This window comes from Octodon degus, unplaced genomic scaffold (assembly GCF_000260255.1).
Source record: "Octodon degus isolate 3935 unplaced genomic scaffold, OctDeg1.0 scaffold00240, whole genome shotgun sequence".
NCBI lineage: Eukaryota > Metazoa > Chordata > Mammalia > Rodentia > Octodontidae > Octodon > Octodon degus.
The window spans coordinates 1,948,203-1,971,624 of record NW_004524816.1 but is presented as its reverse complement, the minus strand read 5'-3'; the positions used below and the strand labels follow the sequence as shown (position 1 = coordinate 1,971,624).

Sequence of the window (23,422 nt, the reverse complement as noted above, 5' to 3'; positions counted from 1 at the left end):
GCCACTCATTTTACTTGATGGTCGTCAACTATGCGCAGGGCTGAGGGGCAATGTTGCTTTAGATCTGTGCTCAAAAGGGAAAATAGCATCTATTTCTGTGTATTTGGGACAGGAGAAAGGATAGGAAAGTTGCTTTGAATGTCACCTCGCTTATCTTAATATAGACTGTGTGCTAGTCCCAGGTCCTTTTCACTTTGCAAGAATTTTATCTCCTCACCTTCTTAGGGTTGCAGACAGCTCTGATTTCATCTCCTGTCCATTCTCTGTGGAAGCGTTAGTTCTCAGGCTTGTCTGCATGAGACTGATTAAATCCTTTCCTCTTGATGATTGTTTTTGTTCCTTGGGAAACTGGCTTCTGAGGAAGGCAGAGATTCGTTCCGTCCCATTCATTCTCTCTTTCTGCTTCCTCTTTCCTTCCTACCACTTTGTGCTTGTCACATCTGATGCTCAGCGCAGCCCTCAAGGCAGTGCCCTCCCCCCCCCCCCGGGAGCTCAGCAAAGGGCAGCACTGTCTCTGATAGATCTACGACACTTTGAGCATCCAGGGACTTCATTTGGAGGAAGATTTACGCACAAATTTCCTCTAATTAGTGGTTCCTCGTTGTTTCCCATGGCCTCACATTTAACTTGATCTCAGGAAGTTTCAGGAGTTTACCAGAAGAGCCCACAATCTTCACTTTCCCCACTTTTCTTATTCTTTTCTCTGAACCAATCTAGCGTATGAAATATGTAGGAAGAAACTACTTCACTGCTTAGGTCAGACATCCTTAGCCTTCTAGAGTCTAGTTCCTTGACTGTTAGGAGAGCTTTTATATTTTGGTAACAAATGGGAAATACAAGAGAAATGAGACCTGCAAGTCACACAGGCTTTCTCCTGTAGCAGGAGCAGGGGCACACACTTGGAATCCTGGCCACTCAGAAGGCTGAGGAAGGAGGACTGCAGATTCAAGGCCAGCCTGGATAATCTGGTGAAATCCTTTCTCATAAAAATAAAAAAGGGCTGGCAGTACAGCTCAGCAGTATAGCACTTGCCTTTTGTGCTTGCAGCTCTGGGTTCAATTCCCAGTACTAGATGATTGTTTGAAGATATGGACTAAATGCAAAGGACTGAACCCAAGGACTCCCCAAATCACCACTTGTAATGTGGCACTGCCCCAAAGAGTGAAGCAGCATACTACTGAGAAGTACGGCTAAGAAGGGACAATGGATAGATGAATTGTTCCGTACTGCTTCCATTTTCTTTTGAATAACATGTGAGCCTAGCAAGCACGTGTGTTCTGCATATGTGACTTAGCACATACAGGAGGACTGCAAATGCTCGCTCTTGCAGGAGAACCTGCTGACCAAGGCAGGACTGTAGCAGTGGCACGTAGAGTGGCCGAAGCAGATTCTCGTTTCAGGTTTCACTATTCTGAACCATTGTTTTCTTGGAGCAAACCTATGCTCAACTTGGACCTAGAACATTCATCCTTGGCAGGCATTTGCAATCTCGATGACAAGCTCAGTTTCTTTGTTAGAGTTGTAGAAGTGGAGAGGACTAAGCATGTGCTTGCTGTCTCTAGCGAGTGTGCTCACTTCACTGGTGTGTTCCTTGCCCCATGGCAAAAGGAACCCTGCTTCTACCTCTGTCTTTCCTAGTGGTAGGTCTGCCCCACGGCTGTTCTAGTGTGGGGTATCAATGAGTCCCATCAATATTCTTAGAAAGCACCAGAATTAGCACCTGTGATTTATAAGCGTATACCTACATCTCCATGTATATCATATCCCAGAGGTCCTTCAATATAGATGTTAAGAACACAACTTTGATTTTCCCCATGATACCTTTTGATAATTAAAAGTAGAAAGATTATGAAACATATGCAGTAAACTATGTGCTTTTATTCATAATGACAGCAATAACATGGATATATTTAATTGCAGATGTATTTTATAATATACAGTATTAAATAATTTTCTAAAATCTCAAAAGGTACCAAGTCTTCACATCTCATGGAAAAAGTGTACTCTTCTTTCTAAATGGTCTTGTGACAGTATTTTTAAAGGTGATATATTATGCATAATACGGCATACAAATTGTATTACTTCATTGGCTTGTTTGCCATGATATACTGCGCATGATCAAATGTTTTCAGTTGCTTTGCTTGCTTATGGTAACCATGGACCCTATTTTCTAGTTTTTTGCCCACCTTTGTGTGTACACATGCATTTTATATTCATTTCATGTTACATTTTCTTTTCCTCTTCATCAAAAGGAATATACTGCATGAAAAAGATAAATGCAAACATTCCTTTTTATTTTGTTTTGTTTTCCTTTTGTTGGTTTAAGATTCTGACTTAGAAAATTTCTTGCTCTTATTGGCTTTTTATGGGTGTGGAGCATAACCTACTTGTGCATGGAAGACAAAGAGTTACAGCCCGTTGGCTTCACAGTTTGCACACCATTTGCCTGTCTCTTAATAGTTTCTAGATTCTGCATGAAATAGGCTGGAGTGGATTTCTAAACAAAGAATTTGAGCTATTTAATGTACAGATTCACTGATCAAATGGTTCTAAGGAGGTGCACTCTGTAACATGGAAGGGCTTGGGAAGAGTGAACAGTAGAAATTATTAAAACGAGAGTGCCGTGGTTGCACAAAACAAGCATTCCTGTACAGGCAAAGCAGAATGACTACTGAAATTTCAATACCAGCACATAAGAAAGTCAATAGGAAGTAAAGGAACAGTTTTCCATTGTGGTTATTTTTCTCATCATTAATTCTTTCCTCATGTCTTCTATTTTTCATTGTTGGCCTGTTTGGTTGCAATGTGCCTTTCTTGTCTTTCATTTCCCATTGCTCTGTTTTTATTTATTTAGTCATTTTCTTTTTTTTCTTTTTTTTTTTTTTTTACCTTTTGGTTATGTCTGTAGAAATTTACTTTCCCTCTCATTTAATTGTTCCGTTGGCCTCTTCCATTTCTAAATCATGCAAACAATTGTACTTGCTTTTGTAATATTTCAAAGTTTACTGACCAATTTTTTTCTCTGGTCTCTCTGTTTCTCAACCATTTTTGTTGATTTTTGTGTTTGATTTCATTTTAAATTTAAGAAACAGTTGAACGGAGTGCAGGAGCAGCAAGATCCCTCCCTACCACTTACTCGTACAAGCCATTCTTTTCTACTCGACCCTACCAGTCCTGGACAACTGCTCCAATTACAGTGCCCGGGCCGGCCAAGTCAGGCCTCACTTCCTTATCAAGTTCTTCCTCTAATACGCCATCAGCTTCTCCGTTAAAATCCATATGGTCTGTTTCGACTCCTTCTCCAATCAAATCCACGTTAGGCGCGTCAACCACATCTTCAGTTAAATCCATTAGTGACGTGGCATCTCCAATTAGATCTTTTCGGACAATGTCTTCGCCGATAAAAACAGTGGTGTCACAGTCTCCATACAGCATCCAAGCTGCCTCTGGTACCCTGGGGAGAGCTCCCACAGTCACGGAGACTGTGCCCCTTAAAGGGCTGGCGCCAAATGCTACGTTTTCGTCTCGAACCTCTCCCGTGACGACAGCAGGGTCTCTTTTGGAGAGGTCATCAATTACCATGACACCCCCTGCCTCCCCGAAATCAAATATTAATATGTATTCCTCAAGTTTGCCATTTAAGTCAATTATTACATCAGCAGCACCTCTAATATCTTCACCCTTAAAGGCAGTGGTGTCTCCAGCTAAATCGGCAGTTGATGTCATTTCATCAGCTAAAGTTACAACAGTATCTTCCCTCTCATCACCCTTGAAACAGATCCCTGGACAGGCAGAGGTAGCCTTAGTCAATGGCTCTATTTCTCCTCTGAAATACCCATCAGCTTCAACTTTAATTAATGGGTGCAAAGCCACTGCCACATTACAGGACAAAATTTCTGCAGCTACAAACTCTGTGAGCTCTGTGGCCACCGCAGCCACTGACGCAGTTGCGAAGGTATTTTCTACCACAACAGCGATGCCATTTTCCCCACTCAGGTCCTCTGTTTCTGCAGCACCGTCAGGTTTTCAGTCCCTGAGGACTCCTTCCGCAAGTGCACTCTACGCATCCCTCGGGCCGTCACTTTCTGCAGCTACCTCATCTGTAACTTCATCCATAATCACAGTGCCAGTTTACTCTGTAGTCAATGTTTTGCCAGAACCAGCATTAAAGAAACTTCCAGACCCTAACTCACTCACAAAATCAGCAGCTGCCTTGCTGTCACCCATTAAAACATTGACTATGGAGACACGTCCACAGCCCCATTTCAGTCGAACCCCATCTCCTGTGAAGACATCTTTATTCCTCACACCCTCAGCCCTTAAGTTGTCCACGCCGTCCTCTTTATCGTCCAGTCAGGAGATCCTCAAAGATGTGGCTGAGATGAAGGAGGACCTGATGCGGATGACTGCAATACTACAGACAGATGTGCCTGAGGAGAAACCATTCCAGCCTGAACTCCCCAGAGAGGGGAGAATTGATGATGAAGAACCCTTCAAAATTGTGGAGAAAGTAAAAGAAGACTTAGTGAAAGTGAGTGAAATCCTTAAAAAGGATGTATGTGTAGATAGCAAAGGCCCACCCAAGTCACCGAAGAGTGACAAAGGACCCTCTCCTGAAGACGACTGGATAGAATTCAGTTCCGAGGAAATAAGGGAAGCCAGACAACACGCCGCAGCGAGCCATTCTCCATCCCTGCCAGAGAGAGTGCAGGTGAAGGCAAAGGCTGCCTCTGACAAGGATTACAACTTGACCAAAGTCATCGATTACCTGACCAACGATATCGGGAGCAGTTCACTAACAAACTTAAAGTACAAGTTTGAGGATGCAAAGAAGGATGGTGAGGAGAGACAGAAAAGAATTCTGAAACCAGCCATGGCCCTGCAGGAGCACAAACTCAAAATGCCGCCAGCCTCCGTGAGGCCTTCCACCTCTGAGAAGGAATTATGTAAAATGGCTGACTCCTTTTTCGGAACAGATACTATTTTAGAGTCTCCAGATGACTTTTCTCAACATGACCAAGATAAAAGTCCCTTGTCTGACAGTGGCTTTGAAACAAGAAGTGAAAAAACCCCTTCGGCCCCACAGAGTGCAGAGAGCACTGGTCCCAAACCACTTTTTCACGAAGTCCCCATCCCCCCTGTCATTACAGAAACAAGGACTGAAGTGGTCCATGTGATCAGGAGCTATGAGCCCTCTTCTGGGGACGTTCCCCAGTCCCAACCAGAGGAGCCTGTGTCACCCAAACCTTCGCCAGCGTTTATGGAACTAGAGCCAAAGCCCACCACCTCCAGTATTAAAGAAAAAGTGAAAGCATTTCAAATGAAAGCCAATAGTGAGGAAGATGACCACAGCCGGGTTTTGAGCAAAGGCATGCGTGTTAAGGAAGAGACGCATATCACCACGACTACCAGAACGGTTTACCACTCTCCACCCGGCAGTGACGGAGCCTCAGAAAGAATTGAGGAAACCATGTCCGTCCACGACATCATGAAGGCCTTTCAGTCCGGGCGGGACCCCTCCAAAGAACTGGCAGGTCTGTTTGAGCATAAGTCGGCAGTGTCTCCAGAGGTCCACAAGTCTGCTGCTGAAGCAGCTGGCCAGCAAGCAGAGAAGGACAACACAATGAAACCCAAACTGGAGCGCATAATAGAAGTCCACATCGAAAAAGGTAACCAGGCTGAGCCCACTGAAGTCATTATTAGAGAAACCAAAACGCATCCAGAAAAGGAAATGTATGTGTATCAGAAAGACTTGTCCCGGGGAGATATTAACCTAAAAGATTTTCTGCCAGAGAAACACGATGCTTTTCCTTGTCCAGAGGAACAGGGTCAGCAAGAAGAAGAAGAGCTCACTGCGGAAGAGTCGTTGCCTTCGTACCTGGAGTCTTCCAGGGTAAACACTCCGGTGTCCCAAGAGGAAGACAGCCGCCCTAGCTCTGCGCAGCTCATGTCCGATGACTCTTACAAGACCCTGAAGCTTCTGAGTCAGCACTCCGTAGAGTACCATGACGATGAGTTGTCAGAACTAAGAGGGGAGTCTTACAGGTTTGCTGAGAAAATGCTTCTGTCAGAAAAGCTAGATGTGTCTCACTCTGACACTGAGGAATCGGTTACAGACCATACAGGACCCCCTAGCTCAGAGTTACAGGGGTCCGATAAGCGGTCCAGAGAAAAAGTAGCCACTGCCCCCAAAAAAGAAATTCTCTCCAAAATCTATAAAGATGTATCTGAAAATGGTGTAGGTAAAGTGTCTAAAGATGAGCATTTTGATAAAGTGACAGTGTTGCACTATTCTGGCGATGTTAGTAGTCCAAAACACGCCATGTGGATGCGCTTGACTGAGGACAGACTAGACAGAGGTAGAGAGAAGTTGATATATGAAGATAGGGTGGACAGGACCGTGAAGGAGGCCGAAGAAAAACTAACTGAAGTGTCACAGTTTTTTCGTGACAAAACCGAGAAGCTCAATGATGAACTGCAGTCCCCAGAGAAAAAGCCACGCCCTAAAAATGGCAAAGAATATTCTTCTCAAAGCTCTACCAGTAGCAGCCCCGAGAAAGTACTAACAGAACTGTTGGCATCCAATGAAGAGTGGGTTAAGGCGAGGCAGCAAGGCTCTGATGGACAAGGCCTCCCCCAGGCCGAGGACCGGGAAGCCTCCAGTGCGCCCAGCAGCCCGGAGCAAAGAGCCCTTGCCCAAGCAAGCCGGGATGGCAAGTCCACCACGGAAGCCAAAGGCAGCGCCTCACAGAGCAAAGCACCAGAAGGGCCCCAGTCCGGATTTCAGCTCAAACAATCAAAACTCAGCTCCATTAGATTAAAATTTGAACAAGGAACACAGGCAAAAAGTAAGGATGCGACTCAAGAAGACAGAAAACCAGATGGCCAAACTAGAATCCCAGTTAAAAAGCCACAGGAGAGCAAGCTACCTGTCTATCAAGTGCTGGCTAGAGAAAAACAGCAGAAGGCCGTCGGTCTCTCAGAGGAGAGCGTATCTGTGCAGAAAGATGTGACGGTATTAAAAGCGAAAGAGGAGCACGCCCCGAGCGATGAAGCTGCCGTAAATGATGCGGGCGCTGATGACGTGAACAAGCAGAGGACTGAAATGCCAAGTAAAGCAGGGCCCGACCCTCTCTCTGAGCAGCAGCCCAATGGCTTGGCATGCAGTGTAGCCCCAGATTTAGCAACCAAGGGACCATGGGACAAAAAGGTCTTTAGAACGTGGGAAAGTTCTGGAGCCACTAACAATAAGTCACAGAAAGACAGACTTTCACATGTGCTTGTTCATGATGTGAGAGAGAATCACGTGGGTCACCCTGAAAGCAAAAGTGTTGACCAAAAGAGTGAATTTGTATCTGTGACTGAGAGAGAACACAAGGTGTTAACAAATGGCTCTCTCTCAGAAATTAAGGAAATGACTGTAAAATCTCCTTCCAAGAAGGTCTTGTACAGGGAGTATGTTGTGAAAGACGGGGACCATCCGGGGGGAGCTCTTGAGCAGCCCCCCAGGAGAAGCGAGAGCTCTGCAGTGTCGCATATTCCAGTCAGAGTTGCTGAGGAGAGGAGGGCACTGTCCTCCAGCATTCCTGACGGTTTCTGTGAGCAGTCGACACTTGCAAAACATGAACTATCGCAAAAGCTGCCCCCATCAAATATGAGCAAAGAGACAGTTGAGACACAGCACTCTAATTCTGTAGAAGATGAAAAGGTTACCTATTCAGAGATCAGCAAAGTTTCCAAACAGAGTTATGTAGGCTTATGCCCACCTCTTGAGGAGACTGAGACTTCCCCCACCAAATCTCCTGACTCTTTAGAGTTTAGCCCAGGAAAGGATTCTCCCTCTAGTGATGTCTTTGACCACAGTCCCATTGATGCCTTGGAAAAACTTGCACCACTAGCCCAGACAGAGGGAGGGAAAGAGATCAAAGCATTACCTGTTTATGTCAGTTTTGTACAAGTGGGGAAGCAATATGAAAAGGAGATACAACAAGGAGGTGCGAAAAGGATCATAAGTCAGGAGTGTAAGACGGTCCAAGAGACGAGGGGGACCTTTTATACCACTAGACAGCAGAAGCAGCCTCCTTCTCCCCAAGGTAGCCCAGAAGATGACACTCTAGAGCAAGTATCTTTTCTAGACAGCTCTGGGAAAAGCCCTTTAACCCCAGAAACACCCAGCTCAGAGGAAGTGAGTTATGAATTTACATCTAAGACCCCAGACTCGCTCATAGCTTATATACCAGGCAAGCCCAGCCCAATTCCTGAGGTTTCAGAGGAGTCTGAGGAGGAGGAGCAGGCCAAGTCCACCTCCCTGCAGCCAGTCACAGTGGAGGAAACCACAGTTGAGCGGGATATGCCTTCCAGTGGGGGTAGAGATGCTGTTCAAAGGCCCAAAAGTAACAGAGTCGCCTACATCGAGTTTCCCCCTCCTCCCCCCTTGGACGCAGAGCACCTTGAGTCTGAAAAGAGGCACCGTTTTCTCCCCGAAAGGGAGGCAGAGCTGACTGAAGTCAGTCTGCAAGATGAATACGACAAGGGCCAGCTGGCTGAGCCGGTCATCAGAGTGCAGCCGCCCTCCCCTGTGCCTCCAGGGGCAGAAGCCAGCGAGTCCAGTGATGAAGAATCTCTGTACCAACCAGCCCCTGTTAAAAAATACACCTTCAAGTTAAAGGAAGTAGATGAAGAACAGAGAGAAATGTCAAAATCCAAAGCTTCGGCCGAAAAGACTGCCAACCAGAAAGAACTGGAAAGTAATGGCAAAGATGCTGAGCTGGGCCTCGGCCTTGACTCGCCCCAGAACGAAAGTGCTCAGAATGGAAACAATGACCAGTCCATCACAGAGTGCTCCATTGCCACCACCGCGGACTTCTCTCACGACACGGATGCCACAGAGGTTGACTCTCTGGATGGCTATGACCTGCAGGATGAAGATGTGCTGACAGAGAGTGACTCAAAACTCCCAAGCCAAGGCCTGGAAACGAAGCAAGACATCTGGAACTCCGAGGGCATCCTGAGACCGGCCGACCGCTCTTTTAGCCAAAGTAAACTGGAGGTCATTGAGGAAGAGGAGAAAATGGGCCCAGAAGAAGAGAAGCCAGCCTCTAAAAGTTCTTTGCCTGAAAGGCCTCCGGATAAGACCGATCAGAAGACAGGGGCCCAGTTTTTCACCCTAGAAGGCAGACATCCCGACAGATCGGTGTTTCCTGATACTTATTTCAGTTACAAAGTAGATGAAGAATTTGCCACTCCTTTTAAAACAGTAGCTACCAAAGGTCTAGATTTTGACCCTTGGTCCAGTAGCCAAGGGGATGATGAAGTGTTTGATGGTAAATCACGGGAAGATGAAACGAAGCCATTTGGTCTGGCAGTGGAAGACCGTTCTCCAGCGACAACCCCTGACACCACGCCGGCCAGAACACCAACTGATGAAAGTACCCCGACTAGTGAGCCTAACCCCTTCCCATTTCATGAAGGAAAAATGTTTGAGATGACTCGCAGTGGTGCAATTGACATGAGCAAGAGGGATTTTGTTGAAGAAAGGCTCCAATTTTTCCAGATTGGTGAGCATACTTCTGAAGGGAAGTCAGGGGACCAGGGGGAAGGGGATAACAGCATGGTCACTGCCACTCCACAGCCACAGTCAGGGGACACCACTGTAGAGACCAATCTAGAGAGAAGCGTAGAGGCACCTACAGTTGAACCTAAGCCCAGCAGCCCGACCAGCCGAGAGTGTCAGGAAGGCGCATCCGGTAGTGGCTCTCTGGACAAAGCAGCAGCGGCCACTAACACCTCTAAAGTTGACCCCAAGTCACGCACGCCTATAAAAATGGGAATTTCTGCATCCACTATGACCATGAAGAAAGAAGGTTCTGGCGAAGGAGCAGATAAGCTAGAAGCTGGGACGCCCAGTTGTCAGGGAGTAGAAAATGAAACTTCACCAGTGATTTCCAACACAGCCGATAGCCACACGGGCACTAGTCCCCGAGAAAAACACGATTTCCAAAAAGATAACTTTAATAACAACAACAATCTGGATGCTTCCACTATGCAGACAGATATCAGTAATATAGTTCTGACAGAACATCCTGTACCCACTTGTACCACAGAGAAGGCTAACCCAGTGAAAAGCTCATCAGGAAAAAGGACAGGGGTACTACAAGGACACTGCACCAGAGATAAGCAGCCAGCTCTGGGCGAGCTGCACAAGACAAAGGAATCGATAGGGCTTAGGCGGAAATCCAAGCTGCCCATAAAAGCCACCTCACCAAAAGATATCTCCCCTCCAAGCCATAGGTCAAACATTAAAGCAAGTAAAGCGAAGCAGGTTAGTCCATCTGAGAAAGCCAGACCCCTTACTAGCTCCTCATGTGTAGACACGAAGTCCAGAATTCCAGTGAAAAACACACACAGGGAGAACCTAGCTTCAGTTAGAAAAGCATGTGCCGTACAAAGGCAAGCACAGCCTGAGCAGGGCAGGGCCAGACAGCTTCCATCCAAATTGCCAGTAAAGGTAAGATCCACTTGTGTTACTGCTACCACCACCACTACCACCGCCACGGCCACCACCACTGCCACCACCACCACCACCACTATCACCACCACCACCACAGCCAAAGTCAGGAAAAGTCAGCTTAAGGAAGTATGTAAACATTCCATTGAATATTTTAAGGGAATTAGTGGTGAGACCTTAAAGCTTGTGGACCGCCTCTCTGAAGAAGACAAAAAGATGCAGTCGGAGTTGTCTGATGAGGAAGAGAGTACCTCAAGAAACACGTCGTTGTCCGAGACTTCCCGGGGTGGCCAGCCTTCAGTTACCACGAAGTCTGCTAGAGATAAGAAAACAGAGGCAGCGGCTTTAAAATCAAAGAGTGAAAAGGCCGGCAGTGAGAGAAGGAGCAGTAGGCGGACTGGTGAGAATGAAGGCAGTCAGGTTTCTCGAGCACTCTTCGCTCACCTCCCGGAGACCAGCCTAGTTTGTAAACACTTTCCAACTTGTAGCGCCTAGTGCATGAACTGTCGTGATTGCCTGTGGAGTGACCTCCCCGTAGTTTCCCATTCCGCCATTGTCATCTGTGTGTGCCGTCTTCTCTGCTCTCCTCTCCTCTCTCTAACCCCACCACACTGTAGACAGCTAGGGAAGCATGCTGAAGACACTGCTGTCTCTCCAGAGGGACACCTTGTACTTTTCTTTATATGCTAAGGGATGTAATTCTGTCAAAGTACAAGCACAAGTGTCGAAACCTCATCGCGGTGTTCTCGCCAACGTGACAGTTCTGTAACTGTTGTAAAGTAGCTAGCTTGTCAGCATGTTCAACCCCATTACATTGAGCATTCATGTAGTCTGACACGTGGCCTGATGCAGGTGGAGGACAAGCGAGCCACGTGGGAGAAAGTGGCACGTAGGCGGCTAGGACACAGTTAAGTGTGCAGTGTTAGCTTTAGTCTCTCTGTGAGGCCCGAGTACTGCTAAAAGCAATTTTCCAGTGTCCTGTCTGTCTTGATGATTATTTTAATTAAGAAATTGTAAATCGTAGGTCCTCAGAGTCCATGTGAACGGACAGATATCAGGATGGCAATAGTGGCTGACCACCTGGGACTTAGCTGGACAGGTAAGTGTGTGTGCTCCGAGCGGAACGAGTACACTCACCATTTCCTTCTTGTTCTCTTGTAGCTCACTATATTTAAAAAATAAAAATAAAAACAAGCAACCAGTATGAACAACTTCACCATAATCGGTAATCAGATGATTGCTGACAACACCACATACTCTGTATTTTTCTGCAGTATTTTTCTCTGTACATATTCTAGGAATAGAAGTTTAAATCTTATTTGTCCTCGAGTTTAGGGGATTTCTCCACGATGTCATTTGTGCTAACCTAAGTAAGCTTTTGCCTCACAGCAGATTTACTCGGGAACATAAAGGAAAACATAGCTAAAAACCTTTGAAATGATGCAAATTCTTTAACACGGGTATCGCCCTCAGAACTCCTCTCCCATCGCGGTTCTGGGGCTGCCCAGGGCCTTGCATATGCTACACAGCGGCTCCACACTGAGCTTCCAGTCCCTGAGCTAATACAACAACTCCTGGGCTGGGCAGAGAGCTCCGTGGCGTAAGCATCGGCCCTGCAAGCACAAGGCCCTGCGCTCAGTCCCTGGTATAACAACAGAGGGGCAGCTCTCCTTGGCAGTGGGTCAGTGAGCCCCTGCCTGGGTTTCGCATAAAGTGCATAGCTGACGCGTACGCCTTTCTGCTGGGCTTGAACCCGGGCTTCACACGTGCTAAGCGGCACTCTGCCGCCAGGCTTGGCCCTGCCCAGCCCAAAGGCTTTGCCTTGCGTGCACTCACATTTATGTTCAAGATTTATTTAAAAGCAAACCATATAATACTTTCCTAGTAAGGAATGGAGTACTTGTCATGTCTGAATAAGAAAACAGAGAAATGAGAGTTTAGGTTTGAACTGAAACTTTAAAAACTAAATATACCTTAAAACTATAGCAAATTTTATAATATATAAAAATAAATACTTTAAAAAATAAATTCACAAATATAGCTAAGAAGTAAAGAACATTTCCTTCATTGGAAGGAAATATTTGGCTTCATTTTGCTTCCATAAGAAACAAAGACCGGGGTCTGCATCAGCCGAGCCCTGCTGCTTTGCAACACTTAACTTTATTTTGTGCAGTCCCAGGGGCGCTATACCAGGGCTGCATCCCAGCCCCTTTAATTTTTTGACATAGGGTTTTGTTAAATTGCCTGGGCTGGCCTCGAATTTGTACTCCTCCTGCCTCAGCCTCCTGATTATGTAGAATGACACAGCATACCACCATGCCTGGCCTCCTCTGTAGTTCATCTTAACAGAGTCCCTAAAATCTTGCATCACGTAAGTCTGAGCTAGTTCACGTCTCATAGGCTGCATGTATTTCATTAATGCACATCTAAAAAACATGGTTAAAATAATACTATTGGAATAGTATCTAAAGACATCTTATATACCACCAGGGACATATACCATGTGGTTATCCATTATGAAAGGACAATGTGAAACTGGATACTGGGGAACAACTTCATCTAAATTTTTTCCTGTGAATGCCCTCTGTCCCCCTATCCCATCCCTGTAACCCAACTCCTGCACCACATAGCTTTCCCTGCCCTCAGGCATGTCGCCACTGACCTGGAACCTGGAGGCGCTGTTAAGACAGGTGGTCCAAGTGATTATTTGTAGATGGTTGAGTGTTAAAAGGAACTAGTTTGGTATCAATATTTGCTGACAAATGTCATCAAATTTATATTTTAATATCAGAAACAAATCTGAAAATATATTGGCGCTTGGAACAAATGTTGATTTTGTAGTATTATATGCTCACAGGTACTAGATTTCCTTAAGCCAACAACAACCACCAAGAAAAGCCCTGCATTTGTCAGAGTATAGAAGGCAGAGGCATAAGAGCAGTCGGACAGGCCAGGGATTGCAGCCCAGTCAGGGAGCACTTGCCTAGAGTGCTCAAGGCCCAACCCCTGGACTGCAACAGGAAAAAGAAAGGTCAGAGAGAGGTCAAATGATAAAATCCTTCAAGTCAGTATCTCCTTGCTCTCTTGTGTGTCCAGAAAATAGTTTGTGCTCTTCCAGCAATAGGAATACTGTCACTTAAAACACAAAGAGATGAAGAACTTCTAACAAATACAATTTCTCTAATTAGAATGAACTACATATTCAAGGAAAACCATTAGAAAATGTAACCATCGTGAGTGCCCTAATGTGTGTTGACTTTTAACAATTTCCAGCATTTTCATTCCTGATAACAGTTACAAATTTTATAATTTCCTCCAAAATCAGATCTTGCCTTTAATGAACAAATAGCACATCCATACCTGTGACAGTGTTTTTTTAACTGGTCACAATACACTAATGAGTCCTATTTGTTTTTAAATGAAATATAAAAGGAAGTATTTGTATGCTGCATGTATTAAAACTAAATTTTGTTCCAACGAGAACTGGTTTCATTTCTGTAAACACCATCAGATATTTTTAGTTGTAGACCACGGTCACAGCAATTGCAAGTTCTGCTTCACAATGATTGACTTTTTCTTTAATATGTAGAGTATTTTCAGTTTTCCAGTAGTTCAAATCTGCAGCAAACAGTAAGCTATGCAAGGCATTTTTGTAACCCTTGCGTTATCAGGATAACACACTTGGTCACAAGATAAAGATGTTTTTAAACTGACCTTATTTTGCCAACTTGCTGGAAAGACTTCTCTTTTTTTGTACCAGGGATCGAACTCAGGACCTTGCACTTGCCAGGCAGATGCTTATGCCGCTGAGCTATCTCCCTGGCCCTGGAAATACTCCTTAACAGAAATAGAATCTTGACCAATTCCTTTTCTATAGGAGCATTTACCACATTTCATTTTATAATCATTTAAGTTATTACACATTTGATAATTTAAAAAACACAAAAATGTACAGGGAAGAGTCACCAAAGCTTCCCTCTTGCAGGGCAGCCGCTAAAACCTAGCTCGTCTGTTGTTTCCCGGGGATACTCCTGGCATGGACCAGGCCGAGCGTGTGAGGCTGCACGTGAACAGAAAGCCAGAGCCCTTTAGCTTTTTACCCAGGTTCTTGCGTGTCAGCGCAGTGCTGTAACCTGGAGTGGCATTCACGAAGCTAGCAGGCATCAGAAGCAGAAAGAGTGGATGGCATGCTCCAGGAGGTGGTTTAGGGCAGCCCTGCTGCGGCTCATGTGTCATACGTATGGATTGTATAGCCATGTCGTATGCCCTTGGCTCAAATTACAGGGCATTTGGCTGACTTAAAAGCGAGCAAACAGCATCCATTCTGCAAAGAAAAAGTATATTTATAGAATGATTTCTCAAGGAAATATGATTACAAATAATTACCTAAGGAGCAGTAAGTCAGAGCCTGAGGACAATCATTAGTTTCTTATGAAATCAGCTCTGAAAATTAAGGCCCACAGCGATAATGAGCTTTTTTAAAATAAAATTCCTTTTGTTTTTCCCTGTAGCAGTTGAACATTACTTTTATAAAGTGTGTGTAGTAAAACTAGAATATGCAATCTTAGTAACTCTCTTTCTTTTCACAGAATTGGCAAGGGAACTGAATTTTTCAGTGGATGAAATCAATCAAATACGCGTGGAAAATCCCAATTCCTTAATTTCTCAAAGCTTCATGTTATTAAAAAAATGGGTTACCAGAGACGGGAAAAATGCGACAAGTATGCTAAAATTATATTATTTTAACTTTCAAAGCTGCATATGCCAAATATTTTAGATAAGCCTACTGTTAGGTTCATGTAAATGTTCTACATTCCAGAACTTTTAAATACAACATAGGAAATTAAACCAAGAGAATTGAGGAGTTAGCAAACTTTGAAGCTATATTTCTTAACTGGGTGCTAACATTCTAAAGATCTGCTTTTAAGAAGCCTTTTGGAACATAACCAGCAAGGAATATTTTTCATTTTGTCCTCCATTCTCTCTGACCATCAAAAATGGAAAACTAATTCCAGTTGTTATGTCACAGGATGGTCATCAGAAACACTGCTGTGTCCTAGCAGAGGGGCAGAAAAGAGGACAAGATCCGCTAGGGATCTAGCAGTGGGATTCACCTGGCCCCGCAGCTGTGGAGAATTTGCTGATAGACTGGGGTTGGGACCGGTTCTAAGCTGTGGGACGTGGTATGAGTTATTGTGGATTTGCCTGGGTCAACCTGACCTTAGTAACACATTAAAATGCATCATAGAAGAGTGACCTATTTTGATCCTCTGAAAAAGGGAGGGAACTGTTTTGAAGTTACATTCGATTCCCTTAGAAAAGGAGCCCAGCTATTTTAGTGCCTGTCTGCTCTGCTGGCGTGGAATGAACCCCGTCGGCTGCCTTCCTCCCACACAGCTGTGCAGAGTGGTTAAGGCCCTACCCTGCCTGCAGCAGCAGGCGCTCAGAGCCGGGGTGAGGGGCTGTGCCGAGCGGGCTGCCAGCCAGGCCTCTGTGTGGGTGTTGGGCTGACAAGAAAATAATTTCACTTGGTTTCAATCCTTTTTCTCTCCTTTTCAGCTGATGCCTTAACTTCGGTCTTGACAAAAATTAATCGGATAGATATAGTGACTCTGCTAGAAGGACCAATATTTGATTATGGAAATATTTCAGGCACCAGGAGTTTTGCAGATGAAAACAATGTTTTCCATGACCCTGTTGATGGTAATTGAATTTAGTGTTCATATTTATTTAATCATTTGATAAAATTGGAAAGTGCAGTTGGACAAGGCAATCACTGAAAATCAACTAAATTGGGATTTGCTTGACTTAATTTCTCATTTTCACAGCATTTTGTCTGGCAGAGTGTGCATATAAGCACTCTGACATCAAAGCAAGCCTGGTAAATGCCTCTGGAATATACAATGCAAATAATGAGATACATAAACATTAACTATTGGGAAGGATTGGGATTTCTGATATTTTCCATGACCAAATGGAAGTTGACTATCTAGAAAATGCATTGCTTTTGTCACTTTCAGTTTCTATATTTACTAAACAGCTAGTGATCTTTCACTTATGTGAAACCACATGGGGAACGCAGCTCTGCCAAATAAGCAAAGCAGTGGGTCAGATCCAAGTGAAAAGTAGGCGCACTCTTAGGTAAAAGACTGAGTTACTGTACTGGGACCAAATATTTAAGGAAATGTCTACTTTGTTTTAGTTACTAAACTTTAAACACTTTGGCAAAGTGTTTTAGATATTAAACATTTTTATTAATTCATATGCTGTCACTTATTATTTGGGAGAAGCCTACCTCAGCTAGTATAGATAACGGGCAGCATACTTTCAAATACAATGAGTATAAATCTCACTAACAGCATAATTCACTCACATTTGCTGAATTTATATAATAGTATCTTCCCTAATGTAAATTGGGGCTTTTTCATCGAAGTATTAAAAATAGCATAATAAATACCTTACACTCTTTTTCTAGACAGCCTTATCTTCTACGCATGAGGATTTATTCCTACAATGAACTTTGAGTAGAAAATGTTGATGGTGTGAAAGCCAAGAGAGAAGGCAGGGCTGCTTTTCTACTATTCCAAGTTTTAAAAAAAACTGATTTTTTTTTTTCCTTCAAGACAGATTCCTGCCATTTAGCTCAGCCAAGGCTAGCCTGGAGTCCCCTGTGTAGTTCAGAGGGCCTTGAGTTTGTGCGCTTCCTGCCTCAGCCTCATCAAGGCTGGGACTACAGGCATACACTACTTGCCTGGCTTCATTTGTTTCCTTTTTTAAACTGGAAAAGTAATAAAAGGAAGCATTCACTTCTAATGCTGCGAATGTTATATGAGAAAAGATTTCAAAATGTTAGAAAATTTCTGCTTACTAAAGTTAAAGTGAATGGAAAATTTAAAGTATACCTGTTATGCATATAATACATATACAATAAATAATAAACGTGGATGTTTTTCTAAAGTTTAGAAATACAATACAACCTTGGAAGAAAAGCTGTCATCAAGACTATGTCTTAGGGCTGGCCAAATAGCTCAGCAGATGAAAGTGCCTGCGAGCAGGCGTAGGGACCTGGGGTTCAATCGCCAGGCCTGCCATACTGGCTCTGCCCCCGGGGTGCACTGAGGCAGCAATTGAGAATGGACGTGGTACATGCCTGTAATCCCAGCTCTTGGGAGGCTGTAAACAGGCAGACTACTAAGAGTCTGATCTAGTAGTGAAACCCTGAACACCCTGTAGACCCTTCCCTAAAATACAAAAAAAAAAAAAAAAAAGACTAGCCTTATAGGTGAGGCCAGGTATTAATAACCAAGTGCTTTCTGTACTACATAAGTAGACATAATATAGCAGACTATATGACTGACATTATTCTTCTAATGTTCTTTATGGAGGAAAAGAAACTATGAAAAGTAGCTCTAATTAAAGAGATCACTAAACACAGAAGCAACTTTCTCGAAAGCTTCATTTAACATTCTAAAATCAGAGTATCATTAAAGGAAGTTCATGTAGGCTTGTTGTTGCTGTATCTTAGTATTTTCTATTTCTTATTCTAAAACTACATAGGTAAATTCAGGGGTTTCACTTACACACATTCTCAATCTCAGGTTATCTTAGCGGGTTTTCCCACAGGATTCTAGTTGATAAGGTCCATAACTGGACATGTTCACTTACCTGCAGCCATCTGAATCCTAACCACAGCTAATGGGCATTTACCTTGGCTGAATGGAAGACTGAGTCTTCAGTGTGTCTAGCCTAGTAGCTCAGCAAATGTGCAGTGCTGCTTTTTCCAAATCTCTCCCCACCTCTCCTCTTCGTTGAATTTCTACAAAACTTCCTTTCCTCACCATGACCAGACCACTGTTGACTTTTCTCTCTGCTGAGGTAGAAAAATATGTCTGTAGTTCACACAGGCAATGCTTAAAACAAGGGGTTAGCTCCGTCCTTCCCACGTTCCACAGCATTGTCAGTAATATTCAGAGTGCGCTTTGCAAATGGTTTCCTCCTCCTGTCTCCACTGTGTATCATTTCTTCTCTTTATTTGGTTCGTGTTTCTAAGTGGATCCCACCAACTTCACCAAGACCTCCACACGTACCACAACCTTCATCTCTGTCATATTCCGACACCTGGAAACTTTACATGGACTCTTTTCTACTTTGTCTACTTTTAAAATCCTTTTCCTAACATCTTTTCAGATTTCTACCCAGTGCTACTGCTCTAAAAATCTAATGGCATTTCTTTCTAAAGACTTAAGTTCATATAGCTTTCCTGTAAATTTCTTACAAAACAAGAATTAAAGTTGTATTGTATTGCTCATAAGTGCTGTTTCTAAAATAAGTTATAGGTGATTGATTGCAAAATTGTTTGGGGTTTTTTTTGTGGCTCGCTGTATTCAGTCTACCACAGTATGAATCTTGCATGCTAAAATTAGAATGATAATTGGCCATGAAATAAATGTCTTAAATAATGACAACTAATTTTATATTGAATTACATTAGTCTGCATATTTAAGTTAACCGTATGGAAAGTACCAAAATTGATAAGCAGTTGATATCTTCATTAGCATTTCTGTTTTATTGGACTTCGCACTTGGCTTTTTATTTCATTGTACTTCACTTAACTGAACTAAACCAATAAATTTTATCAACATATTCTATAATTCATCATGCATTTTCATACCTGATATACTTTTAGTCATTCCATGTGTTTTTGTTTGATGTGTTCTAATTCATTCCAGTCAGTCCAAATGTACTGTCTTCCATAGGTTATCCTCCCCTTCAAGTGGAGCTGGAGACCCCCACAGGGTTGCACTACACACCACCCACCCCCTTGCAGCAAGATGATTACTTTAGTGATCTCTCTAGCATAGAGTCTCCCCTTAGGACCCCTAGTAGACTGAGTGACGGGCTAGCGCCTTCCCAGGGCAATGTAGTGCACTCAGCAGATGGACCTCCAGTTGTAACTGCAGAAGACACTTCCTTAGAAGACAGCAAAATGGAAGACTCAGTGCCTTTATCAGAAATGCCTGAAGCAGTGGAAGTAGATGAGAGCCAGTTGGAGGATGTATGCCTGAGTGAGTATCCTCAATACCTCGGAAGTGGGGCTGGGGCCCCAAAGGCTGTGAGAGCAGCCGAGCCCTTGACACAGACTAGACCAGTAAGCCTGGGCGCTAAGCAGCAGGGGAAAGGCAGCTCTGGTCCTGATGAGGAGACGATGGAAGCAAAATGCCAGTCTCTATTTGAGGACATTCAACTTGAAGAAGGAGTAGAGTCTCAGGAGATGACAGAGTACAGGCTGTTTTTAAACGTGTTCAGCAAGCGGAACTGGAAATGTCTTCAATTGCAGGTTGGCAGAACGAGACGTCCAGTGGAAACACAGACTCGCCCGCGCAAGCTCGAAGGCTGACTGGCGCGCTGCTGGACCGGCTGGGAGACAGGTATGGCTCCCACAAAGGGGGAAAGGGAAGCGCTGATTATCTGTTTAAAATGCTTTGTTGTTGTGTTTTGTTTTGTTTTGTCTTTTGGAACCGGGGATTGAATTCAGATCCTTGCGCTTGCCGGCAGGGGAAGCGCTTATTCTACCGAGCCATCTCCCCAGCCCCAAAATGCTCTGTTTTAAGCAGATACTTTCAAGCGGGAGTCTTTCTGAAATTCCCAGCCTAGCTTTTGGATAATACCTGCTTTGAAAGGAGGTTCATTGCGCTACTCTGGAAAGAGAAAGGTGAATTTAAATTCAAATATAATTTTGAAAACCTGAGTTAGGAAGCTAAGCCAAACATTTGTATTTTTTCAGCTTTAGAAGACTATTTTTTTCTAATTTATTATGTATCATATTCTTGTGCCCCTAAAACATCTCTTGTTTTCACCTATAAACAAGTGTGCTCACTATACAAAATTTTGAAACAAAGATTGAAAATAATCAGTATAACACCGTAATGTAAGAAGAGCTGTCCTTCCAGGTTGCTGGAAGTGCTACTGAGAAAAGTGAGTGGACCAAAAAGGGAGGGAAAAGGTTTTGATGGACTGCTGTCTTCTATATTTTTTAAGAAGTATTTTCGTGTATAAAATACGGACAAGCCAAAAGAAAAGGCATCTGTCTGTCCTCCTACCATACTGAGAAAAACATTGTACATGCCTTCCTACTTTTCTGTATCTCATTCCTTTTAAAATGTCATGAGATATGTTTGCCAAGCCGTTTCTACCAAGAGAATTCCCTTCAGGTGAGCCTGGTTCGTTGTTACATTAGCGAGCTCTCAGAAGGCCCGTCAGCAGGCCCCCAGGCGTTAGCTCAAATCTTACCACTGTTAGGTAGATACTTAGCAAATTGAGGTAAGTTTCTAAGCTCTAACAACGTCACTTCAATCGTATCTCCACTGCCACTTCGCCCAGACAAGAACAGACATCACAAAGAAAGCGGGTAAACTCCCTCCGGGAGGCCTTGTGGGAGTAGTGATCTCTGGGTGACAGTGGCCATCGCGTTTCCACGCCCGCACGCCAGACTGCCACGGCTTTTGGGTGGGGGCAGCCAGGGGTACGCTTACATTGCAGGCGAGAGGGCTGATACTATTTCATAATCATACGTAATATGTTCCTATTTCTGGTAAGCCTCTTGCCCACAAAAATTCACAAAGAGAGACTATAAAATTTGCAAAAAGAAGTTTAAAAAGTCCTTTTGAAAAACGAAGGCATATTCTATATATAGCTTAGTAAAGAGAAATAGAAAAGACGAATAATACTAACCTTGATGTTTATGTTAAGATGTCGTGAGCAGCTTGCCGGTCAGCTCAGTTGTTTAAAGCCCACGCGTGCACAAACTCAGGCGCGGAGGACCACAGTTCGATTCCCACCTCCACGGCTGTACCAGCCCCATCCTTAAAGCAGTCTAAACCAGCCAAAAACAATCCTTCTCAGACACAGAGCAATACTCTGTCTCAAACAACAACAGCAGAAACAAAAGGTCACCAGGCATGGTAGGGGTGGTGCCTGCATTTCCACCACTTGGAAGGCTGAGGGAGGAGGAGCAACACAAGTTCAAGGCCAGCCTAGGCCACATGAAAGGAGGGGGGGAGGGAGGGAGGGAGGGAGGGAGGGAGAGAGAGAGAGAGAGAGAGAGACAGACAGACAGACAGACAGACAGACAAAGTAAAACAATTGTTTTTTGAAACAGTGTTTCATTATTGCAGTCCAGGCTGGCTTGGAACTTGTAGTGGTCCTTCTGCCCCAACCTCCTCGGAGTGCTGGGATTAAGCCTGAGACAGGAACAAATTAATACAGACAAATCCCAGAAAAAAAAAAAAATGTGGTTATGTTATATATAGTTGCTTATCAAGAAGTAAATTAAAATATAGGAAAGGTGTTCATTATTATTACTAAACTGGCTAGAATCCATTATTTCATAGAGGTTCTACCAATAAGTTATAGAGAAGAAAAACTTAGTCATTTTACTGCACAAAAGCAGGAAAATGACAGTAACTTTGCTGCTGGTATAAGCACGGGTACGGGGAGTCAGGCAAACAGTGTGGGCTGGGGAACAAAATTAGAGCTCATAGAGGTACGGATCTTACACCATTTTCACAGTACATTAAGTTTGTCTTCACACACACACACAGAATAGAATATACTGTTGCTAGCCGCTTAACATTAATGTGCTCAGATCATAAAAACTTGATTTAAAAGAGCAGGCACAAGTACAGTGTATAGTATATGTTACTGTATATTTTTATAAGTAGTATCACTGTACTATATGTTACTTTCAACAAGGTATAAGCAAAAACACTAAAAGTAATATATAAGCTACAAACTAAATATACTGAAACAATAGAAAAAAATTAGAAATCCATTTTTGGGTTCTTTTGTACTGGGAATCAAACTCAGGACCTCATGCTTGCCAGGCAGGTACTATGCCACTAAAACTCCAGCCCCAGAAATCCATTAAAAAAAATATTTTTAATAGCTAATGAAAGCACTCTTCAAAATAAGTGGAGACTCAGGGCTGCACCAGCATCTGCTCACCAGGGACGTCCGCAGAAGTCAGGAGTCAGAAGAGATAGGATTTGGGTAGAAGCACTATGATTAGAAAAGTGTGAAAACTGGATTCCTACCTGAAAACACATGCAGAACCGAAATTAGAGGTCCTTAGGACTGCCAGAGTTTCAGCAATTCACTGTGTTGTTAGGAGATATTTTATTTGTTTATTTGCATGAATGATACCACAATGTTTTGCAGTATCCTCCCCTTTTAGATTGGTGGGGCTGGAACTATAATTTGCACATGAATACCTTCCAAGATATAGCACTTAAGTGGCTGTTAGAGGTACAATTCTTTGAAAAAGGCTACACAGTCAGCTAGAATGGGGTTTGGGGTGCCTGGAACCCAGGGAAACCTCCTCACACCTCAGAACTTGAGGGGTTCTGAGCCGTGTGTTCCCATCATAATTCGTCTATTTTATTTCTTCCAGCCCCGAGCAGTGTAGAGATTCTATTACCTCATATCTCAAAGGAGAAGCTGGAAAATTTGAAGCAAATGGCAGCCATGCCGAAGCCACTCCCGAAACAAAGGCGAAATCTCACTTTCCAGAACCCCAGAGTGACGCAGGAAGGCAGAGTGCTAAGGAAACTCCGAAACCAAAAACACACGGACCTGGCCGTCTGGAGGAGCCACCATCGCCACTAGCAGCGTATCAGAAATCTCTGGAAGAAACCAGCAAGCTTGTCACAGCAGAGCCTAAACCCTGCGTGCCTGTCAGCATGAAAAAGATGAGCAGGACTTCTGCTGCTGACGGCAAGCCACGGTTTAACCTTCACGAAGAGGAGGGTTCCAGTGGGTCAGAGCCAAAGGTACGTCGTCATGTCACCACCAGGCTCCCTGAAATGCGTGGCTCTGATGCTTCCCCTTCCTTTGGTTGTACCTGTACTACCAGACTCA

The 23,422-nt window shown here is 43.9% G+C and overlaps 1 protein-coding gene across 1 annotated transcript in view; it reads left to right on the top strand.

The window, feature by feature from the left end:
• The window catches only part of Ank3 (ankyrin 3), a 368,541-nt gene that overhangs the window by 321,561 nt on the left and 23,558 nt on the right, over positions 1-23,422 (top strand). The window contains exons 37-42 of the mRNA XM_023706118.1: positions 3,093-10,907; positions 11,532-11,606; positions 15,097-15,228; positions 16,067-16,210; positions 19,845-19,935; positions 22,956-23,334. Coding sequence (XP_023561886.1) covers positions 3,093-10,907; positions 11,532-11,606; positions 15,097-15,228; positions 16,067-16,210; positions 19,845-19,935; positions 22,956-23,334 — 8,636 coding nt within the window. The remainder of the gene's footprint in view (positions 1-3,092; positions 10,908-11,531; positions 11,607-15,096; positions 15,229-16,066; positions 16,211-19,844; positions 19,936-22,955; positions 23,335-23,422) is intronic.